At 32.8% G+C, this 27,283-nt stretch overlaps 2 protein-coding genes across 2 annotated transcripts in view; one reads left to right on the top strand and one right to left on the bottom strand.

Moving 5' to 3' along the window:
* The first annotated feature begins 2,528 nt into the window (after positions 1-2,528).
* Positions 2,529-27,283, top strand: part of LOC127720761 (uncharacterized) — a 57,789-nt gene continuing 33,034 nt past the window's right edge. The window contains exons 1-8 of the mRNA XM_052227515.1: positions 2,529-2,696; positions 15,514-15,590; positions 16,871-17,074; positions 18,071-18,291; positions 19,444-19,607; positions 21,748-21,898; positions 25,898-25,941; positions 26,788-26,828. Of these exons, the coding sequence (XP_052083475.1) occupies positions 2,565-2,696; positions 15,514-15,590; positions 16,871-17,074; positions 18,071-18,291; positions 19,444-19,607; positions 21,748-21,898; positions 25,898-25,941; positions 26,788-26,828 (1,034 nt within the window). The 5' untranslated portion in view covers positions 2,529-2,564. The remainder of the gene's footprint in view (positions 2,697-15,513; positions 15,591-16,870; positions 17,075-18,070; positions 18,292-19,443; positions 19,608-21,747; positions 21,899-25,897; positions 25,942-26,787; positions 26,829-27,283) is intronic.
* LOC127719440 (uncharacterized) lies at positions 3,758-6,301 on the bottom strand. Its single transcript, XM_052225537.1, has 2 exons — positions 4,580-6,301; positions 3,758-4,281 (listed from the first exon to the last, which is right to left on the bottom strand). Exon 1 carries the CDS (start codon positions 6,093-6,095, stop codon positions 5,172-5,174), a length of 924 nt encoding a protein of 307 aa, XP_052081497.1. The 5' UTR covers positions 6,096-6,301; the 3' UTR covers positions 3,758-4,281; positions 4,580-5,171.

Consider the following 27,283-nt stretch of genomic DNA (forward strand, 5'->3'; position numbering starts at 1 on the left):
TAAGTGAGAATAACAGCAAATATATATTTTAATGTTTTGTTTTGTTTTGTTTTAGTACTCTGTCTCAGATGGCCAATAGCTTATAAGGGTTACACATATGTTTTAATAAGTTTGTATACTTCGTACATAACGATAGTGATAGGTTCAATTTTTTGGTTATGTACTAGGGGCTTTTCTGGAATAACAGTGTTAGCATCAGATGTATAAGATGACTGAAATTTTAGTATATGCATTATTATACGGATTTGAGTGTAAGGTGCCTTCGCTTCTCAGAGGAGCTTTGCCGGTGTTTTCATTTTTTAAGTTTTCTTTCTTGCATCATCGAAGTTATATTCACGCAGTGAGAAAATCCCGCACCCGGAGGCGGGCTTTAGCTGGCCCTAAACAATAATGTATACTAGTTCAATGAAATGGACGGTCACGCCACACTAAACTCCGAAACAAATAAATGAACCAAAATTTAAAAAACACACACAAGACCAACAAAGGCTAGAGGTTCGGCGCAAAAATGCGGCGGGGTTAAACATGTTTTTGTGAGATCTAAACCTCCCCATGCACATACCTCTAGCCAATGTGGAATAAACAAACACACAGCAATACGCACAGTAAAACTCAGTTTAAAAGAAGTCCTAGTCCAATGTTAGAATAGGCAACAGAAGAAACTAAGCAAATGACAATGATCAACATAAATCAAAAAAGGACTACATGCAGTTACTGACATGCCATCGCCAGACCTCAATTAAACTGATCGAAAGAGTATGTCTCCTTCATATGAAAATCAAGCACAATCCCTCCCGTTAGGGGTTTAGCATCATGCCATCATAAATTATACGAGAAAAGCATAACCGTATCATGCCAACAACTGCATGGTTTTGGAATAAATGTGTTTATTTCCGATGCAAATAAGACTGTATGAGTGATTCAATATTAATTCCGAAAAAAAAAAATGCCATGATTAATGACTCTGAATAAGTCTGTTTAATAAACGTTTGGATAGCTTTTTAGGTGAATGACAACATTTTTTAAAACAAGCAAATTCTGTATTGCCAATTTGGGCGTCCTTATAGATGTTATTTTACAACATGTACAAAGACCGAAACAAAAATAATTATGTGTGATTTAGAAACAAGTAGTAACTACACTTTTTTTAAAAGAAAAAGTGAAGAAATGCATGCGCTCAGATGCTTTTATAATCAATAAATCGACAGTGCTAAATATTCTGAAATTTGGCATTGCATGCACAGGGTCATGCCACAGGCACTTGTCTCAGAAGTTTTTTCCCCTATATACCTTAATATAACATTATAACATTAAGGTATATAGGAAAACATTTTTCTGAGACAAGTGCCTGTGGGTCATGCTTTTCCAATACGGTTTATAGCCGTTGGAATGTACAGATTGATATTTTACAATTATATAGAACATTATTGATTCATTTAGTTGTGATTCGCGTTGAATTAACTTTCAATAACTGCGAGCAATTCCTATTATCCTTTAGCATAAAGAACTAAAAGAGGGACGAAAGATACCAGAGGGACAGTCAAACTCATAGATCGAAAACAAACTGACAACGTCATGGCCAAAAATAAAAAGACAAACAGACAAATAATAGTACAGATGACACAACATAGAAAACTAAAGACTAAGCAACACGAACCCCACCAAAAACTGGGGGTGATCTCAGGTGCTCCGGAAGGGTAAGCAGATCCTGCTCCACACTAAATGGATGTCCTCAATTCAAAACACATTTATTGTTGACATTTCTATTTTTATTATCAAATTAAAAGTTTCAAAGTTTTTTTAAAAAATTAAATCAATACAATTAAATATATTATTATACTGAATCATTATTGTCTTATAAGTTTAATGTTTAGTCTGTTTATTATGTTGTGAATACTAACATTGCAACAGAGACATACAAAACAAAATTATATGTCACTAATTGTAATTAGTCTGCTTTTCAAAGGGCACCTTGGCTGATCAATAAAACTATCTGAATCTGTATCTCAGTCGGTTTTTTTTTACATGTTTGAGTCTTTTGTATTTATGTCAATTAATTTGTGCTTCGTGGTAATATGGCAGGAAAACCATTACTAATTGAATTTTGTTGGACAAATAGTCAGTAAAAGGCCGTGCATGGTTATTTGTCTGCCGGCTAGCCAGACGAATAGCATTTTTAGCTAAGCTATTTAGTCAGTTCGTTGAATTTTATAGTTTATAATTTTACACCACTCACTGTCCCTTTTTATTGGGCTGGGGTGGGGGACACCTTTACAACCAAAGGGAAAAAGAATCTCCAAATTTACTTTGCCTTGCGAGCTCGAAATGAAGATGGACCGAAACGTAAATGGGACGAAATAACTCAGGCAAAATAAATTAACGAAATAGAAAGAAAAATAGCCCTCATGCAGACTCTACATTGCGTGGATCATTAGAATAAAACTGTGAATCCATTCATATATATCACTATTTTATATTATATTTTTTTCTTATTCATTCTTCTAACTAATCAAATTAGGACGCGCGCTTTTCGTCCGGAGAAAAATTGTTAGGATGCTGAGGAGATGTTTCAGAACAAAAAGATACGAATTTTTGTAAGAAACAAAGCACGGTACAACCCAGCATCTAAGGAATACGGATTTCTTCACGTTGATGTAGCTAACTATGCAGGAACGACTATAGGAAACATCAAGGAGGTTAATATTTTAAACCGGAAATGACAATGTTTGTAAACAAACCCATGTGCTAGTGTGGGTTTGTAATAATTAATATGGCTATGCCTATCGTTGTAAAAAGAATCCAAAAATCGATTTAAAAAGAATGCTTTTTACTCAGAAACATACTTATTATACCGTAGAATACTATAAATAAATGTCTTACATTTTTTTCAAGTAAATAAATTGTGTCTGCTCTATCTGTATAACCCTAAGAGTAAGAGAGCCACGTTTTTTTTGGTAATATACTGCCCTAGATGTTATATTTCAACGGAAAAGTCATGCGATTGTTTTTCAATTTTGTCTGGAAGCAATTCTTTTTTTTTGTGCAAAAACTGTCCTACAAAATTTATTCATATCTTTATTATATTACAATGTCACTAATTTTTCCGTTTATTGATACAGAAATTTACAGGGGGTAACCGACTTTGTGTTTACTGTATGAATCCTTTTCAACATGTTTATGTTATATATAAAAACATTGAAATTAAGAATTCCTTTTTTTGATATCCATCATGCAGTTATTCTGAACTCTAGTTTCAGGCAAAATTTAATTCAAATCTCTGATATCTACAATTTACGTACCTGTTACCTTAATTGACGTATATCATGTGTAAATGGTCAAATTGAATAGTGAAAAAAAGAAATCAATCTGTGTTGTTGTCGTTTGTTACAGTCTATCATATTTGGTTTTCGTTTATTATTTTGTATATTCATCAGGTTTTTGGCTTGAATTGTTTTATATTTTGTTATGTCGGGATCTTTACAGCTTAAATTACGGTTGAATTATTATTCAAGGTAATTTATTCATATAAAACAACACCGTTTTGAAGATAATAAATATATATCTATATATATTTATTTTAGAAACACTCCTCATTGATGATATTTTAACTATTATGTCTCCTCTTGCATTGTTTATGCAATCCCTTTTGACAACGAATGCATTCAGTTATAGCTCTATGCCTAATCCCATTTTTCTGGTCAGAGCAAACAATTGTAACCTCCGAAAACGATAAAACTGGCTTACGAAAGCACAAATGTAAGGTTCATGAATTTATTGTACTGTATTCATATATTCACATTATACATATATCGAAAAATAACATTAATTATTGGCAACGCTGAATAGTTCAATATTTGTGAAAAAAATGGAAAAACACAAAACATCATAAGTCTATTAATATGCAGATATAAATTCAATTAAATTTAACTTGAAATAAAGATTGCTTTTTCAAATATCAATTAAATACATCAGAACTATTAATTTATCCAAAGCTATATAAAAGCTATAAGAACACGATTATCTCCCTTTCTGAATATTACAATTCTTAACATTTCTCAAATCAAAATATGAACACAAGAGAAAGTCTTCAAAGTAAACAACATTTTTTTTATGAATAATCAATAATGTTTCAATTAGAAATATCAAAAATTAACTAAACATAATCATAATATCAATCAAGGGCACATAATTACAATTCAAAATACATACCCTAAATAAGGAAATGGTAGACAGTTTCACCTCAAAATATCATCCTCTAGTAGGAAAAACACATAGATCTACCTGTGAACAATATTGACTTTATCAGAACCTTTTATATTTAAAATGTAAAACAAATCTTTCATAGTATAAATATTTCTCAACAATGCCTATCAATTATTTCAATAAAACTATAATTATATTTTTCAAATGATTATACAAATTTCGAAATCATATTTGCATTTGCAAAACTTCAGATAAAAATATAGAATGTTATTTACATGCACATGTCATATTTTTGTTCTTTTTGTATTTTATAAAACTCTTTTATATAAAACAGTCATATTCAAAATCATTATAAATATTTACAAAATACACCAACCTTAAATCTTCAAATATTCTTGTTCACAAAACTGAGACACAACTACACCTGTCGATCAGTTATTTATCAATAGTAAAAACATACAATGTAGTGAACAGTTTTTACCTGTACACTAATTACTAGAATGAAGTAAATAATATTTTGAAATACCTTTAAATAATATTTGGACAAAATAATCAAACTGTATCATAAATATGATTTAATAAAATATATAAATGCTAATATAAAAATTATCTTTTCTGTTTTTTCTTAATTTTATTTAATTTCCAAATTTTACTTCAATTGCTGAACTCTATACAAAGAGAGATAACTCAAAAACTTCTAATGTAGTTTTTGACATATTACAAAACTTCAATTGCTGAACTCTATACAAAGAGAGATAACTAAAAAGTTTCGAATGTAATTTTTGACATGTTACAAATCTGCCTAGTTTTCTTTTTGTTGCCCTCAACAAACAATATAAAAATACACAACTACATATTCAATATCATTATCTTTGTTATTATAATGATCTAGCATAAAAATATTGTGATCGTTTGACTATACACATAAAATATACTTTCTCTCAAAATTAACATTTTTCAACATAAATCTAATTGTTTGACATATTATGCTTTAACCATCCTTCTTGAAGCGTTTGTCCTAAACTCTGTCCAAGACTAGTTCCTAATGCAGCAATTGCTTCACCCAATTGTTCAAATTTCACTGGTTCTATGTTTGCATGAACAGATGCTTCTTTTAACAAGACAGACGTTGGCAAGTTAAAAGGATTTGAATGTTTTCCAGCGTTTGTTCGTTTTGATCTCCTTCTTGAATTGTCATCATCTACCGGTGGTGTCATATCTATGCTAGCTGTTGTAACATCTTGTTCATCTTCGCCAGATTCCTGATGTTCTATTTGAATTGGTAACGGAATCGGGTCAACAATGGTCACATTCCATCCTCCAAAACTCGAATTACTGTCCTCAGTAATATCTGAACTTGAGTTTTGCATCATGTCTAATTTTCCTGTGTCACATATTTCTCTTCTAGTGACATTCCTAACGGGACCACTACCATCCGCTAACTGAATCCCATACACATTGTCTTTAAAACGGTGAACAACTCTGTACGGTGTTGGATGCCAATTGTCCTGCATTTTGTTTCGTCCCTGTACATGTTTCTTCAATAAGATGTTCGAACCAATTTCTATAGTCTTGTCATCTGTTCCTCTATTCATAACTTCTTGTCTTTCACTCGCTTTCTTGTGAATGTTCTCATTAGCTGTCTTCAAGGCTTCAGTCATTCGCTTTTGATGATTAGCTAAATAAATATCTAAATCGGTGTCTATTTCCGTCATATCATTATGAAAAAGATTGTCAATAGGGAGTCTTGGCTCATGACCAAACATCAGGAAATATGGAGTATATCCAGTTGAAGAATGCGGTGTTGCATTGTACATGAAAGTTAGTTCTGGCAGATACTCAGGCCATTTAGCTTTCTTTTCGGGCATTAATGTTCTTAATCTGTCATGCATTGTCCTATTAAATCTCTCAGTTTGGGCGTTTCCTTCTGGTTTGTACGGTGTTGTCCGTGATTTTTTAATGTCATATATTCTACAGAGTTCACGTATCACTACACCCTCAAAATTCCTACCCTGATCACTGTGTAACCGTTTTGGTATCCCTAGTTTCAAAAACCAATCCTTAACCAAAACTTTAGCGACAGTTGTTGCTTTCTGGTCTCTCGTTGGAAATGCTTGTGTAAATTTAGTAAACACATCAGTTAGTACTAAAACGTTTTCTCTACCATCTGAAGATTTCTCCAAAACTGTAAAATCCATAGCTAGAATATCTAATGGTTTACATGCTATTAACGAACCCATTGATGGACGAACTTTTGGTAAAGGATTTTTAGCAACTAAACAACGTTCACATGTTTTTATCCAATGTTTTACATCGTTTATCATATCTGACCAGTAACATCGTTTATGCAATAGCGCTAATGTTCGTTCTGTACCTTGGTGTCCGGATAAATTGTGTAGTGTTTCAAGAACGTAGTGTTTCAATGTTTCTGGTATTACTAACTGTTTACTCTCACCACATTCTATGTCACTGATTTTTCTGTATAAAATACCATTGTCTATCACCAATGAATCAAATTTCCTCAGTAACTTCTTCACTGGTTTCGTTTGTTTCATCAGCATCTGTGTAGTCAGTTTACCCTGCTCTACAAAATTTAAAACAACAGAGAGAACATTATCACTACTTTGTAATTGTTTTATTTCATCTACAGTATACTCTGGAAATGTTGACATTGTCTCTATTTGATCAGTCAAATTTATTTGGTTGATATGCATGTGTTGTACATTGTTGTTTTTACACTCTCGCAATTTGTTTAAAGAAGAACTTTGTACTATTTGTCTGATATTTGTCTCAACATCTAATGGATTCCTGCTCAATACATCTGCATTGACATTAGATCGTCCTGATCTATATTTGACCTCGAAGTCAAATTGTGCAAGTTGAGAAACCCATCTCATTTCAGTCGCACCCAGTTTTGCAGTTTGCAGGTAACACAAAGGATTGTTATCAGTATAAACTATAAATTTACTTCCTATCAAATAGTCTCTGAATTTTTCGGTCACAGCCCATTTTAGAGCCAACATTTCAAGTTTCATCGAACTATAGTTATCCATATTCTTTTCATTCGGATGTAAGCTGCGTGATGCATACGCTATGACAACAGTTCCTTGTTCTTGTTCTTGCGATAGAACAGCGCCTAAACCTTCTATACACGCATCGGTTTCTAAACGAAATGGCTTTTTGAAATCAGGAAAACCTAAAATAGGCGAACTTACTAATTTCTGTTTTAACTCTTCAAACGACTCTAAACATTTCGCATCCCATTTTTCTTGAAACTCTTTAGCGCTTAGTAACTTCAATTGTTTTGATTTTCCCTTCTTTCCATTTGTTTTTGTAATGAGTGAATGTAACGGAGCAGCTATCTTACTGAACTTTGGAACAAACTTCCTATAGTAACTGCATAGTCCTAGAAATGATCGGAGTTCTTTTTCAGTGGTAGGTACTTTCCAATCTTGAATTGATTTTGTTTTGTCTGGGTTTGTTTTAATGCCATCTTGTGAAATAACGTGGCCTAAGTATCTTACCTCCTTCTTGAAGAAATGACATTTAGACAATTTTAATTTCAAACCATGCTGTCTTAGTCGCTGAAACACAAACTCCAGGCGTTCTAACTGTTCTTCTACTGTCTTTGAAAAGATAAGAATATCATCTAAATAAATTAGTAATATTTCAAAATTTTTGTCATTGAAACATGCTTCCATTATTTTTTGAAATGTAGCCGCACTATTAGAAAGTCCCATCGGCATTCTTAGGTACTCATAAAGACCTCCCGTTCCAACACGAAATGCAGTCTTATGAATATCCCTTTCATCGGTCGCCACTTGATAATAACCTTGGGATAAATCTAACGTTGTATAAAATTTTGTTCCGTGCAAAGTGTCTAATGCCTCTTCGATCCTTGGAAGTGGATAAGCGTCGCGTATTGTCTTTTTATTCAATAATCTATAGTCAACACACAGCCTAATAGACTTGTCATGCTTACGGACTATTACTACGGGCGCAGCATAAGGACTACAACTCTTACGAATAATATTTTGATTTAACAATTGTTTGATATGTGCTCTAACTTCTTCCATTTGATTAGGCGGAATACGTCTATGCGGAATCGCAATTGGTTTCTCGTCTGTCGTAAGAATTCTGTGCTTTACAATATCTGTGTATCCTAAATCTAAATCATTTTTACAAAATATATCGGTATTCTTGTTTAACAAGTCTTTAACTTTTTCTATTTGTTCATGCGTAAGGTTTTCCTGTTCTATGTCGAGGTCATTCAATTGTATTTTCTTATTGTTCTCTATATTTGTTGTAGCTTGCTTACAAACAGCAATATCTATTTTCTTTATTTGAACGTTAATTTGAGTCTCATCTATATCAATGTCAATATTGTCCTGTGACACCTCGTGTATTAGTGAAGCTGAATGTAATGTACCAACTCTTGTTTTCTGATTAATCCATACATCTTCTAATCCTATATTAATCATACGTACCGGTACTGTTCCTTGACTTATCTCAGCATAACTATCAACTACCATAATGTTTCTTGGTAAAGAGCCTTGGTTACCTTGTAATGACTGAACAACTGCACAATGCTTTTCATTATTGTCTTTTTGTCTGGTTGTACACATTACTGTCTTCATTGAATTTCCAGGTATATGTACTGGACTGCTACCTGCTATCTTAACAAAAGATATCTTTGGAGAATCTATTTCACAGTCAAAAGAATTATTGTATAAAGTTAAGATACCTGACAATTGCTTCCCAATAAGAGTGTTTTTTTCAGTTTCATTATAAACTTCTAAGGTTTCTTTCATCTTCATAAAAAAATTGCTTCCTAGTAAAAATGGTAATCTACTTTTACTATTGTTATCAGTGTCTTTCACAACAAGAAAACCAACATTCGGAATCATTGTTTTCACTACTGAAATGTTAAGTTCAATATAACCTAAATATGGGATAGGTAAATCATTGGCTCCAGTGACTTTCATCCATCTTGTTATATCGTGTAGTATTGGTTTCGTTTCTAATAATGTATTAAAATATGTTTCAGTAACTGTTGAAACCTGGGAACCAGTATCTATAAGTGCTATAACTGATTGATTTTCAACAACAATTTCTGTCTCTGGACTTTTACTAGCAATGTTTTTAAAAATATTACTTTGAAATGAATTGGAGTCTACTTGTACTGTAGTATCTTCTACTGATCGACTCACCGCAGTAGAAGCTACTCTTTTACCTCTTCTGAGTCACTAGGAACAACAGCTCCTCGACCTTGATATCTGTTACCTCTTTGGTTATATCTACCACGATAACCTCTTCCTCTACCTCTAAACTGTCCATGCGTATGTGTTTTCTGTGTATCTTCGTCACTTCTTTGTGCTTGAAAAACTGATGGACATTCCGGACGTTTATGACCCTTACCACCACAATTATAACAAATAATTGGTTTATGGCTATTATATACATCATTGTTTGTTGAATCACTATAGTTTTTAACATTAGACAACCTATCAATTTGCTGTTGTTGTTTTTCTAACATTTCCTGTTGTTTTGTGAGAAGTTTTAATATTTCGGAATTGTCTTTCGATGTGTGTTCAGATTTTATTGCTTGATTGCTAACAACTTCGGCATCTTGCATTTGTAGTTTTACTTTCCAACTTTGTGTATTTTCATTCACCCAAAGTAGCACTTCTTGTCTAAACTCAAGAAATTTCATTGTTTTGTGCTCATAACTGAATCGTTTTACTTCTCGTTTCAAGTGTGGTTCTTTAATACCTTCAATAAATCGATCTTTAAGAACTTTATCTTTATCACCCAAAACTGTGTTATCTCGCTTGTTTATTTGGTCAAATATTTTCATCAGATTCAAAGAATAGTCTTGCAAAGTTTCATCATCTTTTTGATTTCTTTGAAAAAATAGCTGTTGTAATTGACTTACGGAATCATCACCATCATAAATACTATGAATCAAAAGCAAAATTTTATCAGCAGAATCTCTTTCTAATAACGGTCTTAGTCTTATCTCATCTTTAGCTGGAGATATTAGATTTTGCATAAGAAAGTCAATTTTGGCTTTTTCGTCTGGTATTGTAACGAGATGTTCTCGGGCATCTTCCAACCAATCACTTATTATCGGATCTTTGTCTTTTTCGGGCCTACCGGATAATTTTGTAAACGGTCTCTCTTTTGCAACATATACAGTTTTTGTTGATTTTTGTAGTTGTTCAATGATTTTGTTATTATGTTCTAATTGTTGCTTTAATTGTAAGTTTTCACCTTTTTCTTTGTGCATATGGTATAATTTCTTACTCAATTCGTCTACCTCTTTCTGTAACTTTTCTTCTTTAGTTTCCATCTTGCTTGTAATATCTAGCACTTTAACCCCTAGAAAATATTGTCTAACCAACGTTGCCAATTTTTTATATATATATATAGTTATCCTGTCGACGACGCCATTTTTGTAACCTCCGAAAACGATAAAACTGGCTTACGAAAGCACAAATGTAAGGTTCATGAATTTATTGTACTGTATTCATATATTCACATTATACATATATCGAAAAATAACATTAATTATTGGCAACGCTGAATAGTTCAATATTTGTGAAAAAAATGGAAAAACACAAAACATCATAAGTCTATTAATATGCAGATATAAATTCAATTAAATTTAACTTGAAATAAAGATTGCTTTTTCAAATATCAATTAAATACATCAGAACTATTAATTTATCCAAAGCTATATAAAAGCTATAAGAACACGATTATCTCCCTTTCTGAATATTACAATTCTTAACATTTCTCAAATCAAAATATGAACACAAGAGAAAGTCTTCAAAGTAAACAACATTTTTTTTATGAATAATCAATAATGTTTCAATTAGAAATATCAAAAATTAACTAAACATAATCATAATATCAATCAAGGGCACATAATTACAATTCAAAATACATACCCTAAATAAGGAAATGGTAGACAGTTTCACCTCAAAATATCATCCTCTAGTAGGAAAAACACATAGATCTACCTGTGAACAATATTGACTTTATCAGAACCTTTTATATTTAAAATGTAAAACAAATCTTTCATAGTATAAATATTTCTCAACAATGCCTATCAATTATTTCAATAAAACTATAATTATATTTTTCAAATGATTATACAAATTTCGAAATCATATTTGCATTTGCAAAACTTCAGATAAAAATATAGAATGTTATTTACATGCACATGTCATATTTTTGTTCTTTTTGTATTTTATAAAACTCTTTTATATAAAACAGTCATATTCAAAATCATTATAAATATTTACAAAATACACCAACCTTAAATCTTCAAATATTCTTGTTCACAAAACTGAGACACAACTACACCTGTCGATCAGTTATTTATCAATAGTAAAAACATACAATGTAGTGAACAGTTTTTACCTGTACACTAATTACTAGAATGAAGTAAATAATATTTTGAAATACCTTTAAATAATATTTGGACAAAATAATCAAACTGTATCATAAATATGATTTAATAAAATATATAAATGCTAATATAAAAATTATCTTTTCTGTTTTTTCTTAATTTTATTTAATTTCCAAATTTTACTTCAATTGCTGAACTCTATACAAAGAGAGATAACTCAAAAACTTCTAATGTAGTTTTTGACATATTACAAAACTTCAATTGCTGAACTCTATACAAAGAGAGATAACTAAAAAGTTTCGAATGTAATTTTTGACATGTTACACAATGCAGTCCTTTTGCTTACAGTGCTGAAGCTTCCTGATACCTGGCTGTGCGATCAACGGATTACTTTTCTGTTGGAGATGTTCAAGTGCTAATTACTGTCAATAACACATTGAATGAACTGAAGTCTAGACAAAGGAGTGTGTTCATCGGTGTTCTGATAATATAAAATATAAGAATTAAATAAAATGCGATGTAATATATGAATAAGAACTTTTGTCCAAACTCTGCAACTCTCTCTTTTATTGTGTATATCACAATCATATGAAAGTGTTGTATGCACATGTACACAGAACTTTTGGTTTACCCGTGTATTCAAGTGCATTACATTTGTATAATTAGATGAAACAACTATTACTGGTTTTTGTCGACTTTCATTTTGTTTATAAGAAAATACAAGGAGTGGTCCTTGCCTAGCAAAAACAGGCTGATCGACATTAGGTTTGGCATCCTTTATCATTTTAGGAATTTGTCCTGATTTCCTTATAGTTCCAGTTAGATAGGTGTTATGTCTTAATAGTGTTTTAACAAGAGAAATCGAGGTGAAAAAACTATCAACAAATTCGTGGTAACCTTTTCCCAATAGGGAAGTGGAGCTCAGATAATTCACCACGACATTAGTACCTTGAAGTGTACCATTAGGTACAGTACATGTATCACATTTTTTCCCTTCGTAAACTTTTATTTGTTGTATGTAGTCAGTTACAGCCTTGACCAACATCCTAAATTTTATTCCGAATCTAGAACGTTTACTAGGTATATATACTGTAGCATGGCTGTTCTCCCTTTCGTACCTACTAGCGATTGAAATTTCCTTTCTTGGGCAGTAATAAAACAGAAAATTGCGGTTCACAAAATCTATAAGTGGTTGAAATCTTTGTGCAGGACGATAGTTTTGGTTTTTATGATTTGGTAGTCTGTTATCACAAACAAGTCGGAGAAATTTCAAGATGTTTTGAAAGCGGTTTCTTGAAAACATACACCTGAACCAAGGCGTTAACTGCAAAACTGAGTTTGGATTCCAGTACTCACTAATTGATACTTTTCGGATCAGACCCATATTAAAAAATTACAGAAAGAAAACCTTTAAATTCAAACATCGTAAGTTTTCCATTTCTCCCCCACCTAAGTTTCCTTGATTCCCTTCCAATATAGTGTCGAGTTGTGTTACACATATCATTGGCATAACTGAAAATAAGTATTATAGATCTTAATATATGTATCGTGTTCGAAATTTTATTATTAAGTTTATTGTCTGATTTAAAGATAATTTGTTTCTACGTTATTTACTGTTCCAGTCGTAGTCGTAATAATTTCTGTTTTTTTCCTGATACCATATAAATGTAATCGGAACATGATTGTGCTTCAAATTTTTGTTTGCTAGTTTGTAAGTACGTTTGTTTTGTTCAGCTAATGACACTTTTTACATAAATTCATATTCATTCAGTAAACTTGTAGTGCATGGAAACAGAAACACCACAGAAATGTATCAACAAATATCAAGATAAGACATTGGACACACAATTCTAAAAGTTGATACGGGGAAATTTAAAGTTTCTGATGATTTATTTTAGTAAAATAAAAAAGGCTTTCCTTAACCAAACAACAATGCGACATCATTTTTCTTTTATAATCCAAAAATAGAAAGTTTCAAACATGTACCTATCTATCAGGTGCTCTCGCTTGCTAAAAGGGTATGTTTATGAAACTGAGAAATTGTAAGAATATATTTTTGGACTTAAACGAAAGCAAGTCTTCTTTTTTGTTTTCTTTTTCGTAAGATTATTTCTTTTAATACAGATAAAGTAGTTTTGATGCTGAACATAATTAATATTTGTAAAACTACAGCTTTTTTCCTGAAACCAACCTGTTCGTTTGTCTCACAAATTCTTTCATTAACTCTACAGAAAACAATAAATAAAAATATGCTATTGGCGGCAAGTTTTTATCCGGCATTCTCATTGGTCCCCGCTGGTTAATGTTAACTCTGGTTCTTCATCTTCTTCTGGTGGCAAAACCCGAAACCGCATAGTTGGAATTTGGTGACGCCGGCCATCTTCCAAATCAAGCACTCTAGCATTATGACGTAATGCTTATTATTACGTAAAGTCAAAATTCCGTTGCCCTTTGGGCCTCACCGTGGCACTCAACGGTAGTGTTTTTCAATAGGCCGGATAGGCCGTATAACATAGAAAAGGTTAAACAGTCAGCTGGAAATATTTCTGCATTCTGATTTAAAAATACAATAATTTATAATATGAGGCATGTGTTACCTGTGGAAGAGGATGAAATATGGATCACTTTTGTGATTCTCTTTGATAATCAAAGATATATATATGTACAAATTAATTGCAATTTGCAGCAAAAAGTACATTTGTACATGCTTTACAACATGGCAACATTCCGTCTACAGCAAGAATGTGCAAGTGCAACTGTTGTAAAAGAAAAAGTCCACTAGTATATTACTTTTTCTTTTATATTTTATTTAAAATATTTGCTTTAAATGTTTAAATTTTCATGAATCCAACCAGAGACATATTGTGTATTTATGTCTCTGGTCCAACTAAATCTGTGATCAGATAGTATAATAAGATATTTTAATTTTGTTTGATATGTCAAAATGTTTCGCACTTTCAGAAAATAACTTTGGGGATTAAAAGTCTTCACCATTCTTATCATTACATCAAGGCATATAAATGCTTTCTGGACATGCCATATTAGAAACCTGTGGGAGGCACCCTGGTTAGATTAGCTGAGTCCTATCATCATATAAACTATCATTAAGCTGTTAAAAAGAATCCAGTACTATGCTTCTTGTCATTTACTGGAAATTGACCCCTGTTTTCATGCATGTCTTGAATGAGTAAAGGTAAAATTTAAGAGATGTGTAAAAAAATTTGTAATTCATCACATAAAATGATTATGCTATGGTCATAAAACCAGAGGAAATCCGAAATTTGTTTACCTTTATAAAGCACATGATTACCAGTTTAATATAATCATCTTTTTATCTTCAAAGTGATTGTTTTAATCACATGTCATGAAAGGTCATGCGAATAATGGAAAAATTATGTTAAGCATGGGTCAGAATAAAGCAAGTAGACTTCAAACATTGTATTTTTACACTTCAAAGCTGAACTTCCACCAGATCGATATTCACTGGTTCAAAGCATGATTAGATTAACAAGATTACTAAGGATTCAATTGATTTCGTGGATACAAGTTTAAGAATTGGAAGAAAATTCACATTTTTATAGATAATTGATTTCCTGGTTTTGCCCTAGTCTGCATACAAGTCTATAGAAAATTTGTACCTCGCTGAACATTTAACATGTTTAAATTTGTGATCAACCCATGCCTATGAAATCCACAAAAATTGGTTTCTCCGGGAATAACAATTAATCCACAGTAGCCATACTAGTTTTACCTTGTTAAAATTTGAGTTGCAACGCCTTGAATTTTTTAAGGTAAGCTCTTCTCTTGACTCAAAATTCTATCACTGTCCCTACAGTTTCAAGATAACTAGACTCTCTGTACATATATATAACTTCTGTATCTTTTTTTTTCAGAACGTCAAAAAACAGTGCAGAAACAGTTTAAAATTGGATGACCTATTTCTTAATAATGAGAAGTTATCTGATGAAAGGTATTTAAATAAGTGGCTTGTGGCCTTTATCAGCATTTGGTGTAGGTAAATTCAAGCTGTCTTTTCAATATAGCTTTTTTGCGTAACGCGTTGTGGGGGACATGGAAATACCTGGCGTCTGTCCTTCTGTCCGTCCATGTGTCCGTCTATCCGTTCAGTCTTGTTAACGCGCTCACAGGTACAATTCTTGCCAGATTTTTATTAAACTTATACTATAGGTTAATATTAGCAATATCTCACACAAGATGTATAATTGTGGCTGATCGACTTTTTTAAAAAGAGTTATGCCCCTTGGAAATATTAAATTTATGGAACATGGCCTCGTTAACGCTCTCTCAGGTACAATTCTTGCCAGATTTTTATAAAACTTATACTATAGGTTAATATCAGCAATATCTCGGACAAGTTATATAATGGTGGCCGATCGACTTTTTTTAAAAGAGATATGCCCTTTGGAAATATTAAATTTATGGAAAATGGTCTTGTTAGTGCTCTCACGGGTACAATTCTTGCCAGATTTTTATAAATCTTATACTATAGGTTAATATCAGCAATATCTCGGCCAAGTTCTATAATGGTGGCCGATCGACTTGTTTAAAAGAGTTATGCCCTTGGAAATATTAAATTTATGGGAAATGGCCTCGTTAGCGCTCTTACATGTACAAATCTTGCCAGATTTTTATAAAACTTGTTCTATAGGTTAATATCAGCAATATCTTGGACAAGTTTTGTAATGGTTGACGATCGACTTTTTTTAAAAGAGTTATGCCCCTTGGAAATATTAAATTTATGGAAAATGGCCTTGTTAGCGCTCTCACTGGTTCAATTCTTGCCCGATTTTTATAAAACTTATACTATGCAGTGTAGGTTAATATCAGCAATATCTCGGACAAGTTATATAATGGTGGACGATTGATTTTTTTTTTAAAAGAGTTATACCCCTTGGAAATATAAAATATGTGCAACGCGGGGGACATTGGAACTCAATTCTTATATTATGTTTGTTAAACAATGAATAAAACTGTGAGATTTTATGTAAATTTTGTATAAAAAAAAGCTGTAGAAATTTTACCTGTCTGGAGAATTTACAGTACTTAGGACTCCTAATATTAAAGATGTACTTGTATACTATCTAGAGTCACTGACCTCATACTAACACAACCAGAATAATACCAGGCATTAAGACCATAAAGGAACAGATATTTGGCTTTTAAATTGTGTTAGTCTTAGGACTTAATGGTTTTGAAATGTTTTAATCGTACTTGATGATCCTTTTTCAGGTCTGTAGCCCATTATAACTTAGAAGACGGTACCATATTAGAGTCAGCATCCAACCCTTTCTGGGTCACCTGTCTATTTATAAAGCAGTATGAAGTAGAACAGACCAAACTTAACAACCCTAATGATAAAGCTATTCAGGGCTGGACCACCAAGTCTTTCAACAGGAAGAAAACCCTGCTTTCAGTGTTGCTCAATTCAAAAAAGTAAGTTTGCAACATTTATGGAGTTATTAATACTACCATAGAACCATCTGTTAATGTCCACCGCATAACCTGTGCGGGGGACATAGAAATACCGGGCGTCTGTCCATCCTTCTGTCTGTGCGTACGTCGGTTCGGTCTTGTTAGCACTCTCATGTCTTCAATTCTTGCCAGATTTTTATGAAACTTATATCATAGCTTCATATCAGCAATCAGTGCTGATCAATTATTTTTAAGAGTTATGCCCCTTGGAAATATTGATTATATGGAAAATTGCATTGTTAGCGCTATCATGTGTACAATTCTTGCCAGATTTGTATGAAACTTATATCATAGGTTTATATCGGCAATGTCTCTGACAATTTGAAAATAAGTGCTGATCAAATATTCTTAACGATTTATGCCCCTTGGAAATAGTAATTGTATTGGAAATTGCATTGCATTTGCTCTCAAGCCTTCATTTCTCTAAGATATTTATAAAAGGTTTTAAAAAACAAAAAGAAAAAGTTTTTTTTTAGTTATTGCCCTTGGACCTTGGACAGATAAAATATATGGAACGCGGGGACATCAGAACTCTGTTCTTTTATGTTATTAAAGAAAAGATATCAAAAATCAAAATGTATTGTAAAGCTATCAAAACCTCTTGCAAAACATCAAGTCCTGCCAAAATAGTCTTGTTTTAGGATCTAGTCATGAGCCAAGGTTTTATAAAAAGATGATAATATGAAGTATATTATGCACATAATTAATGTTACCAAAACTATGTGTGAAATGGCATTTTTTGGTCAAATACATTAATTGCAAAAAGTTCATGGCCCCACATTGACATCACAACTGACTTTTCTGAACTTTTTTTTAGGTAAAATACCATTTGTAAACGTTTCATTTATCAGTAGAAATATAATTTTGAAAGTATTTAATCACTTTTCTATTTTAACAGTGACTGTTTACTTGTGCCTGTAAAATCATGCATCAAGGTCAGTAACTTTTTATTTCCAGTGAGTTTCAAGGTCAACCTCCACATTTTCCAACCCTTGATGATTTTGTTATCTTTTTGGAAAGGCTGAACAAGAAAGGTGCTCGGATGAACCCCTTATATACGCAGAGAGACTTACAGGATATGCATGATGACTTTGTCAGTAATTTCATTGACCAATCAAATGATCCATTAGGGACATTTATCCAACAACATGCTGTTAGGTTGGGACTTAAGCAGCCAGGTATATTTTATCTGATATGATTTCATTGGTGAAGGAATTTGTTTTGATATGTGTAGATTACATTAGAACAATATTGTATGACAGCATGTACAAACTTATCAAAGGCAAGGATTGAATATTCAAAGTACTAACACACACCACTACTGAAACCCATGTTCACATTGATGTTTGACTATTTAAATCAGAGCATCATGATTCCAAATACCCCCTTCAGAGACATCCTGGATACGGGTCAGACTAATAATATAATAAGAAGATGTGGTATGATTTATTGAGACTCCTTACACCCTACAACTTCTTTGAAACTGTATGCCCATCAACAATGAGCAAAACCCATACGTGTAGTTGGCTTAAAAAAAGCCCACAACATGACAAAATGTAAATCTATTCAGACAAGAAAAACCATTGGCCTAGTTTATGATAAAAGAAACAAAAATATTATGAAAGATACCAAGCAATGACTATCACTGAATAAAAAGCTCCTGACTTTTGACAGGCACATATAGAATGTGGCTGGGTTAAACATATTTACAAACACTCAACCATGTCCTCTCAAACCTCAGGATTGAAGTGTTAAGCACAACATAACAACATATTGTAAAAATCAGGCTTCAGTTGTTTAATGCCAACTCAAACATAATTTTACCTTCAAAGCAGTTCAATACACCTGCCTGAATTTTCAACTTAGATAAACTGATTCATTATGGTCATGTATGTCAGTTGCACAATCCACTGAAATTTACCTCCATGACCGGTCAAAATAAGCATGCAATGACATGTGACTGTTATGCAATAGATGTGTCAGAATTAAGTATTGTTTTTAAATTCTGAAGTTTGGTGACCCCTGGATTAATGCAAATGCTTGAAAAATGTATCATCAAACTCCAAGAATTTTATTCATAAATATCTTGTAATACAGAAAAAATAAAACCATCATTACTTGACTAAACAGTTGTAATTAAAAACCTTCAATATTATTACACTTACAGTACTGCAAATTAAAATCCAAATTACCAGGCATGATCTGAAAATTCCAAGACTTTATAAGTTAAATACATATAAGATATAATTCACAAATAATTACATTTGTAGAAAGGGAGCACATTTGTAAGTAAGTAGCTAATTAGAATATTTTGTTTTTAATGTGGACAGGGTTTCCAGTTCCTTTAAATAACAGAGCATTGAACACAGCAAGAAATAATCCAAAACCTGTTGGAAATATGAATAATCCAGGACTAGCTAGAAATGTAAATAATCCTATTGACAATCCTGGACAGAAACCAGCAAACAACAACCGTGGTGGTAGGAGAAAAAAGGTATTATATATGTAGAAACTAAAGTAACATCATTCTGAAGGATGCTGTTTTCCATTAATTTCAAAATTTTCTATTCATAAATGTAAATACTCGCATGATTTTGCACATGGTGATTTTTAATATTTCAACTTTTACATATTTATATTCATAAAAGATGTGCAAGACTATATATTTTCCAAATTGATATCAACTTCATAAATAGTAACTTGCCTTGGTTACCGAATTTGGTCGTGTATTGTGTTTTATTTTTCCTCTCAAATTAAGATTGCCAGGTAGGGTATACAGACTTTTTTTCTAAATGCCTTTACATATTGAGCCGATTTTGAGTATGTGAGTCATCTATGATGAGTTACAGATCAAGTTTACGTTTGGTTCACACTGATTTTTGTTGAAACTACTGGCTTTGGACTTTGAAAATTTCAAGAAAATAGCAGTAATATACAGACTTTTTTCTCAACGCCTTCACATATTGAGCTGATTTTTAGTATGTGAGTCTACTATGATGAGTTACAGATCAAGTTTACGTTTGGTTCTTCTCCATTGATTTTTGCTGAAATTAGGGGCTTTGGACTTTGAATATTTCGTGAAAATGGTAGTTATACAGAGTTCATTTTCAAATTTTCACTTCTAAAAATGGCTTCAATTTTTATTGCGAACGGGGTCATTTGTGTCGTTCCGATACATCTAGTTTAAAAATCCAATATTAACTGATACTTATCAAAATCAAATGCTTCTTTACAAATTTCTCATTTCTTTTCATAGCATTGCACAACTCAAACTGGAATCCACTTGTTGACAGTGCTATGAAAAAAGTAAATAAGTTAGCTGGGAACAAGCTAAACATAAAGATGTATCGGTTATTCTGTATTTGTGTTTCATACTGCTGCATGTGTTTAATATTAGCTAAAGGTCCGTCAAACATAAATGTGATGAATATATCTCACAGTATTTCACTAAAGAAGGGAACTGTTTTAGTTTCAAAGTCGTATTCTTTAGTGATATCTATTAACCCTTTCACCAATAGCTGCCCTGACAGAAGGTACTCTTGAGACGATAGCTTCCCTGGCTATTGTGACACAAGTGGGAGAACTACTCGATAAAAAACTTATCTGTAGTTATTTATGTCTTTATTTTATTCACTTACACCACGGACACAGTTTTGATTATGTTTTAATATTTTTTTTGTCAGAAAAAAATCAAATCTGCTAATTTTCGGCATTGAAATACATAAAATTCACGAAATTCATCTTTTGGACCCAAAATCGAAGATTTTTAACCTAAAAGTTAGAAAATCTTTACGAGGTTGCATGGTTGTTCCAATTCCTTACATGGAATGATATCCATTCCAAGTGTTTCTGTACAAAAAACGACATTTTACATCAAAATAGAATACTAGTCTGGCTTCAATTCTTCCAAATTCTTTCAAAACAAATATTCCCTTATTTCAAATTCCAGTAAAATCTGTAAATTTCAGTTGATTTTGACACAGTTTTCATCAAAAGGAATCACCATGTTAATACTTTCAATCGGGCAATAAACAAAGAAAGATAACTTGTGTTCACAATATTTTTCAGCGGGAAATATAAAAGAGGTATGCTGATCCCGGTAAACAGGGACTCATTGTCAGCTGTCTTAAGTGTGAATCCCTGTAAACTGGGATTTGTCGGCGAAAGGGTAAAGTAGTGATTTTCCGCACACACTCACCATATTTGTTTGGTATTTACACATTCTATTCAGATATCAGGTTAAAGTCATATACAACTTTTTCAGTTATTTATCTTGTGATTTTGACTTATTTCAACACCAGTAAAGTATTCTTGAATCATTTACCAGCATTTTCAACTTCTAATTGATGATGGAAAACAGTGTTGTTTTCCGTGTAAATACCGCAAAACAATCACACATGCTTTTAAATTACCAGAGTTCCCATAGACTTTAACAAGTGAAAAAAAATTTTCCTGGTTTCTTGGTGGGCAAAAGGGGGTTGCGGACAATACCACATGTCCAGTGCGTACTTTACAAGTAAGGTATATATATATATATAATTTACATTTTGTGTATATATAAATGTTCTTACAGTTAGTGGTATAATTTTTTATGTGTAAAATTTAAAGTACTTTTCTATGCATTCTTTATTTAGGCAAGGCTATGTGATGACTGTGAAGAAAGAGAGGCAGAGGTATACTGTCCAGAATGTCAGAATGCTACTGGTGGTCAGGGCCTGTCTTTGTGTCAGAATTGTTCAAATACAGTTCACAGAGGTGCTGCTAGGAGAGGCCATCAGTTGCAAGGTATAAACTTGACAAAAGCGTAAACTTTTCAGTATAATTTCAATAAGAAGAATTTGGTTCAGTCATATATTTTTAAGTTTGCATACTAAATTTTAAAACTTGTTGTACCCTGCAAACAGATATGAGAACTGAGACATTCTAGTTTCACCATTATATATTGATTTTAAAACAGCTTATTCTGAAAATGAAATAGATTTGACAAGTTTTGAATAAAATTGTTAAAAGTTGTAGGGTGTAAAGGGGTAAGTTATAAATACCCTTACTTATCTATATATATATATCAGTACATTTTTGTAATAAGTTATTTCCTGTTTTTTCCGTATATATAAGGGCTATTCCATTAAAAAGAATGTACCAGGGTCGGACGGCAATTATAAAAAATCCTGTTGGTTGTTGATGTGTTGAAGCGTGTATGGCCAGTGGCCCTTGGTGTTTAGAGAAACGAAGTATTGTTGGTTGTGGTTTTCTTTGACAGTCATTTTTCGTGACTGTCGGTTTCAATGTGTAATTTTAAGTTTTTTATTATTATTTGTTTTTGCAAGGCCTTATATAACCGATTGTTTTTGTCTCCTACTCTTATCGTGATATTTTGGAAAACATAACTGTTCCCGTGACTTACGCAGCGACAGGCACAACGTTGTATTCTACCTATGGTACCAGTTCAGGAAGTGCAAGAGTTACTTCCCTTTAATGACAAGCACATGGCGAACGATGTCAAATTCTATTGAAAATAATATTCGGATGTTCAAATTAGCGGTGGTCCGAGGTCCGCGACCTTCCACTATTGCAATCGGACTTTCGTTTGGTTACTAGCTAGGCCCAACGGACCTTCGATTTGAAAGAAAACAAAAATTAACTTTGACGACCTTTTTAACCATCAGTATGGTCATTTTAAAGCCATATTACTATTGAGATCGTACACCCCTCCAGGGATTTTTCTAGCATTCCACAGGGTCCAAATACCGGTCCCATTCCTATTGGCAATGGCAAATACCCTACGTTTTTCCCCAATTTTCAATTTCATGAATTTGGGACCAAAACTTCAAAACGATCTCAAAATTTATTTTTATCTTTATTATTCATGACAGCGATGCTCAGTTTGTTCAACCGCTAGCTTTATACTGAAAATTGCCAACAAGTAATGTGTAAATACGAGTAAAATCATATCCGACTGACAAAAACAACATTGAAAAACAATGGATGCCATAAACCGGAAATGAAGACGATTACAATACCCGATTAGATTCCGGGGTCGGGTAAGGGTAATTCCAGGTTTGCCGATCAAATACAATAGAAAAAAATAATAATTCCAGGAAGGTGACAAAATACATCTATGATGATGAAATATAAACACTCCAATTGAAAACCAAAAGATATATGGAAAAGACAGAAAAAGTATGAAATATTTTATACAGAAACTCAAAATAACTTTTAGTTCACAAATTTTCATGTCAAAATCCAATGAAATGTGACAGTAATTTTCTTTATCATTAATAAATGTTGATATTACATGTAGATGTTTTTATAGAGTATACATATATCTACAATTCCAAGAGGTCATTTCTTCTCAATTTTGAACGGCCAGTAAAAATCTGGAAGTTTCTTACTTTATTTTTACAGAGCTAATATAATAGTGCAACTAGATATGATACATTTAAACAGCTTTGAATTTGAACTATTACTTTAATTGTATACTCGGGTATGAATTGAACAATATAAAATTAAAGAGATACAAATAGCCCTTTATATCATAGTAATAACCAAACATTGTAGCTCCTTGACCCTGTCCACCCCCTCTAAATTGTCCAGCAACTATAATGTTTAAATAACAATTCCTTTGGTTGTGGTAAATTAGAATAAAATAAGTTAGATATATTCCAGTTGGTTCTTGTATTATTATAAAACGACTTTCTGTTGGTTGGTGTTAAGATACATGGTACATTCCTCTTGGTCGTGGGGGTACTTAAAAATTGCCTTCCGACCCTAGTACCTCCTTTTTAATGGAATAGCCCTAACTTATAAATGGACTTAGTTTTTCTTCCAGTTAACATTACATACAGTCTGTAGTTAAAATTTTTAAAACATGTATTAGATTCATAAACCATTCTGGATTTTTACCAAACTTAAACAGAAGCTTCTTACAATCAAAAGATAGTATCTATAGGAAAATTTTTAATAATTTTTTCCCCATTTTTAGCTCACCTGGCCCGAAGGGCCAAGTGAGCTTTTCTCATCACTTGGCGTCCGTCGTCCGTCGTCGTCGTTAACTTTTTACATTTTGAACTTCTTCTAGAGAAGCACTGAATGGAATGAAACCAAACATTGCATGAATGTTCCTTATGAGGTGCTGACCAAGTGTTGTTACTTTGTAGCCGATCCATAATCCAAGATGGCCGCCAGCGGGGGACTTAGTTTAACATAGGACCCTATGGGAAATACATGAAAATGTCTTCTTTTAGAGAACCACTGAATGGAATGAAACAAAACATGGCATGAATGTTCCTTATGAGGTGCTGACCAAGTGTTGTTACTTTGCAGTCAGTCCATCATCCAAGATGGCCGCCAGCGGGTGACTTAGTTTAACATAGGACCCTATGGGAAATACATACAAATGTCTTCTTTTAGAGAACCAGTGAATGGAATGAAACCAAACATGGTATGAATGTTCCTTATGAGGTGCTGACCAAGTGTTGTTACTTTGTAGCCAATCCATCATCCAAGATGGCCGCCAGCGGGGGACTTAGTTTAACATAGGACCCTATGGGAAATACATACAAATGTCTTCTTTTAGAGAACCACTGAATGGAATGGAACCAAACATGGCATGAATGTTCCTTATGAGGTTCTGACCAAGTGTTGTTACTTTGCAGTCGGTCCATCATCCAAGATGGTCGCCAAGGGGGGACTTAGTTTAACATAGGACCCTAAGGGAATTACATACAAATGTCTTCTTTTAGAGAACCACTGAATGGAATGGAACCAAACATGGCATGAATGTTCCTTATGAGGTGTTGACCAAGTGTTGTTACTTTGCAGTTGGTCCATCATCCAAGATGGCCGCCAGTGGGGGACTTAGTTTAACATAGGACCCTACGGGAAATACATACAAATGTCTTCTTTTAGAGAGCCAGTTAATGGAATGGAACCTAACATGGCATGAATGTTCCTTATGAGGTGCTGACCAAGTGTTGTTACTTGACAGTGGGTCCATCATCCAAGAGGGCTGCCAGGGGGGGGGCTTAGTTTAACATAGGACCCTTTGGGAATTACATACAAATGTCTTCTTTTAGAGAATCACTGAATGGAATGAAACCAAACATGGCATGAATGTTCCTTATGAGGTGCTGACAAAGTGTTGTTACATTGCAGCGGATCCATCATCCAAGATGGCCGCCAGAGGGGACTTAGTTTAACATAGGACCCTATGGGAAATACATACAAATGTCTTCTTTTCGAGTACCACTGAATGGAATGAAACCAAACATGGCATGAATGTTCCTTATGAGGTGCTGACCAAGTGTTGCTTCTTTGTTGCCGATTTACTGTTCAAGATGGCCACCAGGATATTTTATTAAATAATGGGGACCAATATTAAACCAAATTTGGCCTCAATCATTAATTGGGTATCTGTTATGATTTTTATCTATCTTTACATGATTTCTAAAACCAAAGTAGAGTCAGGTGAGCGACACAGGCTCTTGAGAGCCTCTAGTTGTTGAGCCTGTGACTAGCAGCAAAAGTAGGCGAGACACTGGGTTCCATGGAACCCTTTCGATTTTTTAATATAGATTAGACCGTTGGTTTTCCTGTTTGAATGGTTTTACACTAGTCATTTTTGGGGCCCTTTATAGCTTGCTGTTTGGTGTGAGCCAAGGCTCCGTGTTGAAGACCGTACTTTGACCTATAATGGTTTACTTTTACAAATTGTGACTTGGATGGAGAGTTGTCCCATTGGCACTCATACCACATCTTCTTATATCTATTTTTAAAAATTTTCAGACATTGATGTTGCACCCAGAGTGAACAAACCTTATGTACCCCATGTAAGTATATTTTATATGGTAAATGTATAATACAAAAAATTTGAACCTTATACTGAAACAGGACTTTATGGCAGGTTATAGAACAAAATAAATGTATGTTACTTGTTCTTATTTCTTAAACTAATTAAGAGAACATATTTGAGTATACTGATGGGGTGTTTTAATTTACCATGTGTGTCTAAAGGTGTTTCATATCCATTGTCTATACAACAGGACGATCAGTTACAAGATGTCTTAATGAGAAATTAAATGTATTGAGGAAATTTGTGTAAGAATGTCAAATTTTGTTTACTGTTGCAGTCTGCAGTCAGACATGATGTTGTGCTGTATTGTTGTTATTGTAGATTTTTATAAACATGAGACACATCAATTTTGAAATTTAGATTTAATACACTGTAAATTATACACTTGCCTTTATTCATTTTATATTTTCTCTCTTTTAAAACAGTGGTAAAATTTCGATTATTATGTAGAAACAATTAATCTGTGGTAGCTTTATTTCTAAATTTTTTTGTTTACTCCAATCACATAAATGTGGCTCCAACATGGTAAAATTTTACCTGGCGACCTTGTGGGGTTTAGTGAGTGGCCTTGCCACCTGACCTCTCATTTACATGTACCTGTGACCTTTAAAAATGTTCAAAACCAAAAATCAGATCAGTTTAAAACTTCAGTTTGCTTAAAAGTGACCTGGTGACCTGAGGCAATTTTTAAATGTGACCTAAGGGTACTTAACTGAAACCCCATAATGTAATACCACTAAAACTGATTTTTCTCAATATATTTTGTTCACAGTTATTGTCAGGTACAAGTATTCCTCTTCATCTTTGACTGATTTATTTTTAGGCATTTAAAGCTCCATTTTCCATACTGTTAGCATTGTACAGGTATGTAGATATATATAAAGATAAAATATACTTTTTCACTTTTTTGGTCTTTTGGAAAATGTTGTTTGTGCTGAATTTAGACCCCTCTACCAAGAAATTTGTTTTACATGCACACATATAAAAATTGTGGTTTTTATCCAACACAATCATAGGTTTGAACGTTGTTTTCAATTTAGACTTGGATATATATAAAGATGATATAGAATAAAACAAGTTTTTCATTTCTTTTGATACATCTGATTTCAAATATTCTTCTGGACCGTTCGTGGTCATGGGAAAATGGTTATTTCTAGAAAATTCATTTCAAACTTGTGAATGAAAAAGGTTAATGAGCATTTAAAAAATACTTGTGAAAATTCCCATTTAGTGGATTATTTGATTGCTTCCATATTAACTTTCATCTGAAGATTTTATATGGACTAGAATATGTGAAGGAGGAGGAAAAACAAGGGTTG

This window comes from Mytilus californianus, unplaced genomic scaffold, assembly GCF_021869535.1.
Source record: "Mytilus californianus isolate M0D057914Y unplaced genomic scaffold, xbMytCali1.0.p SCAF_11, whole genome shotgun sequence".
NCBI lineage: Eukaryota > Metazoa > Mollusca > Bivalvia > Mytilida > Mytilidae > Mytilus > Mytilus californianus.

Coding starts and splice junctions, on each gene's coding strand:
- LOC127719440 (XM_052225537.1), bottom strand. CDS start 6,095: ATGCATGACAGATTAAGAACATTAATGCCCGAAAAGAAAGCTAAATGG.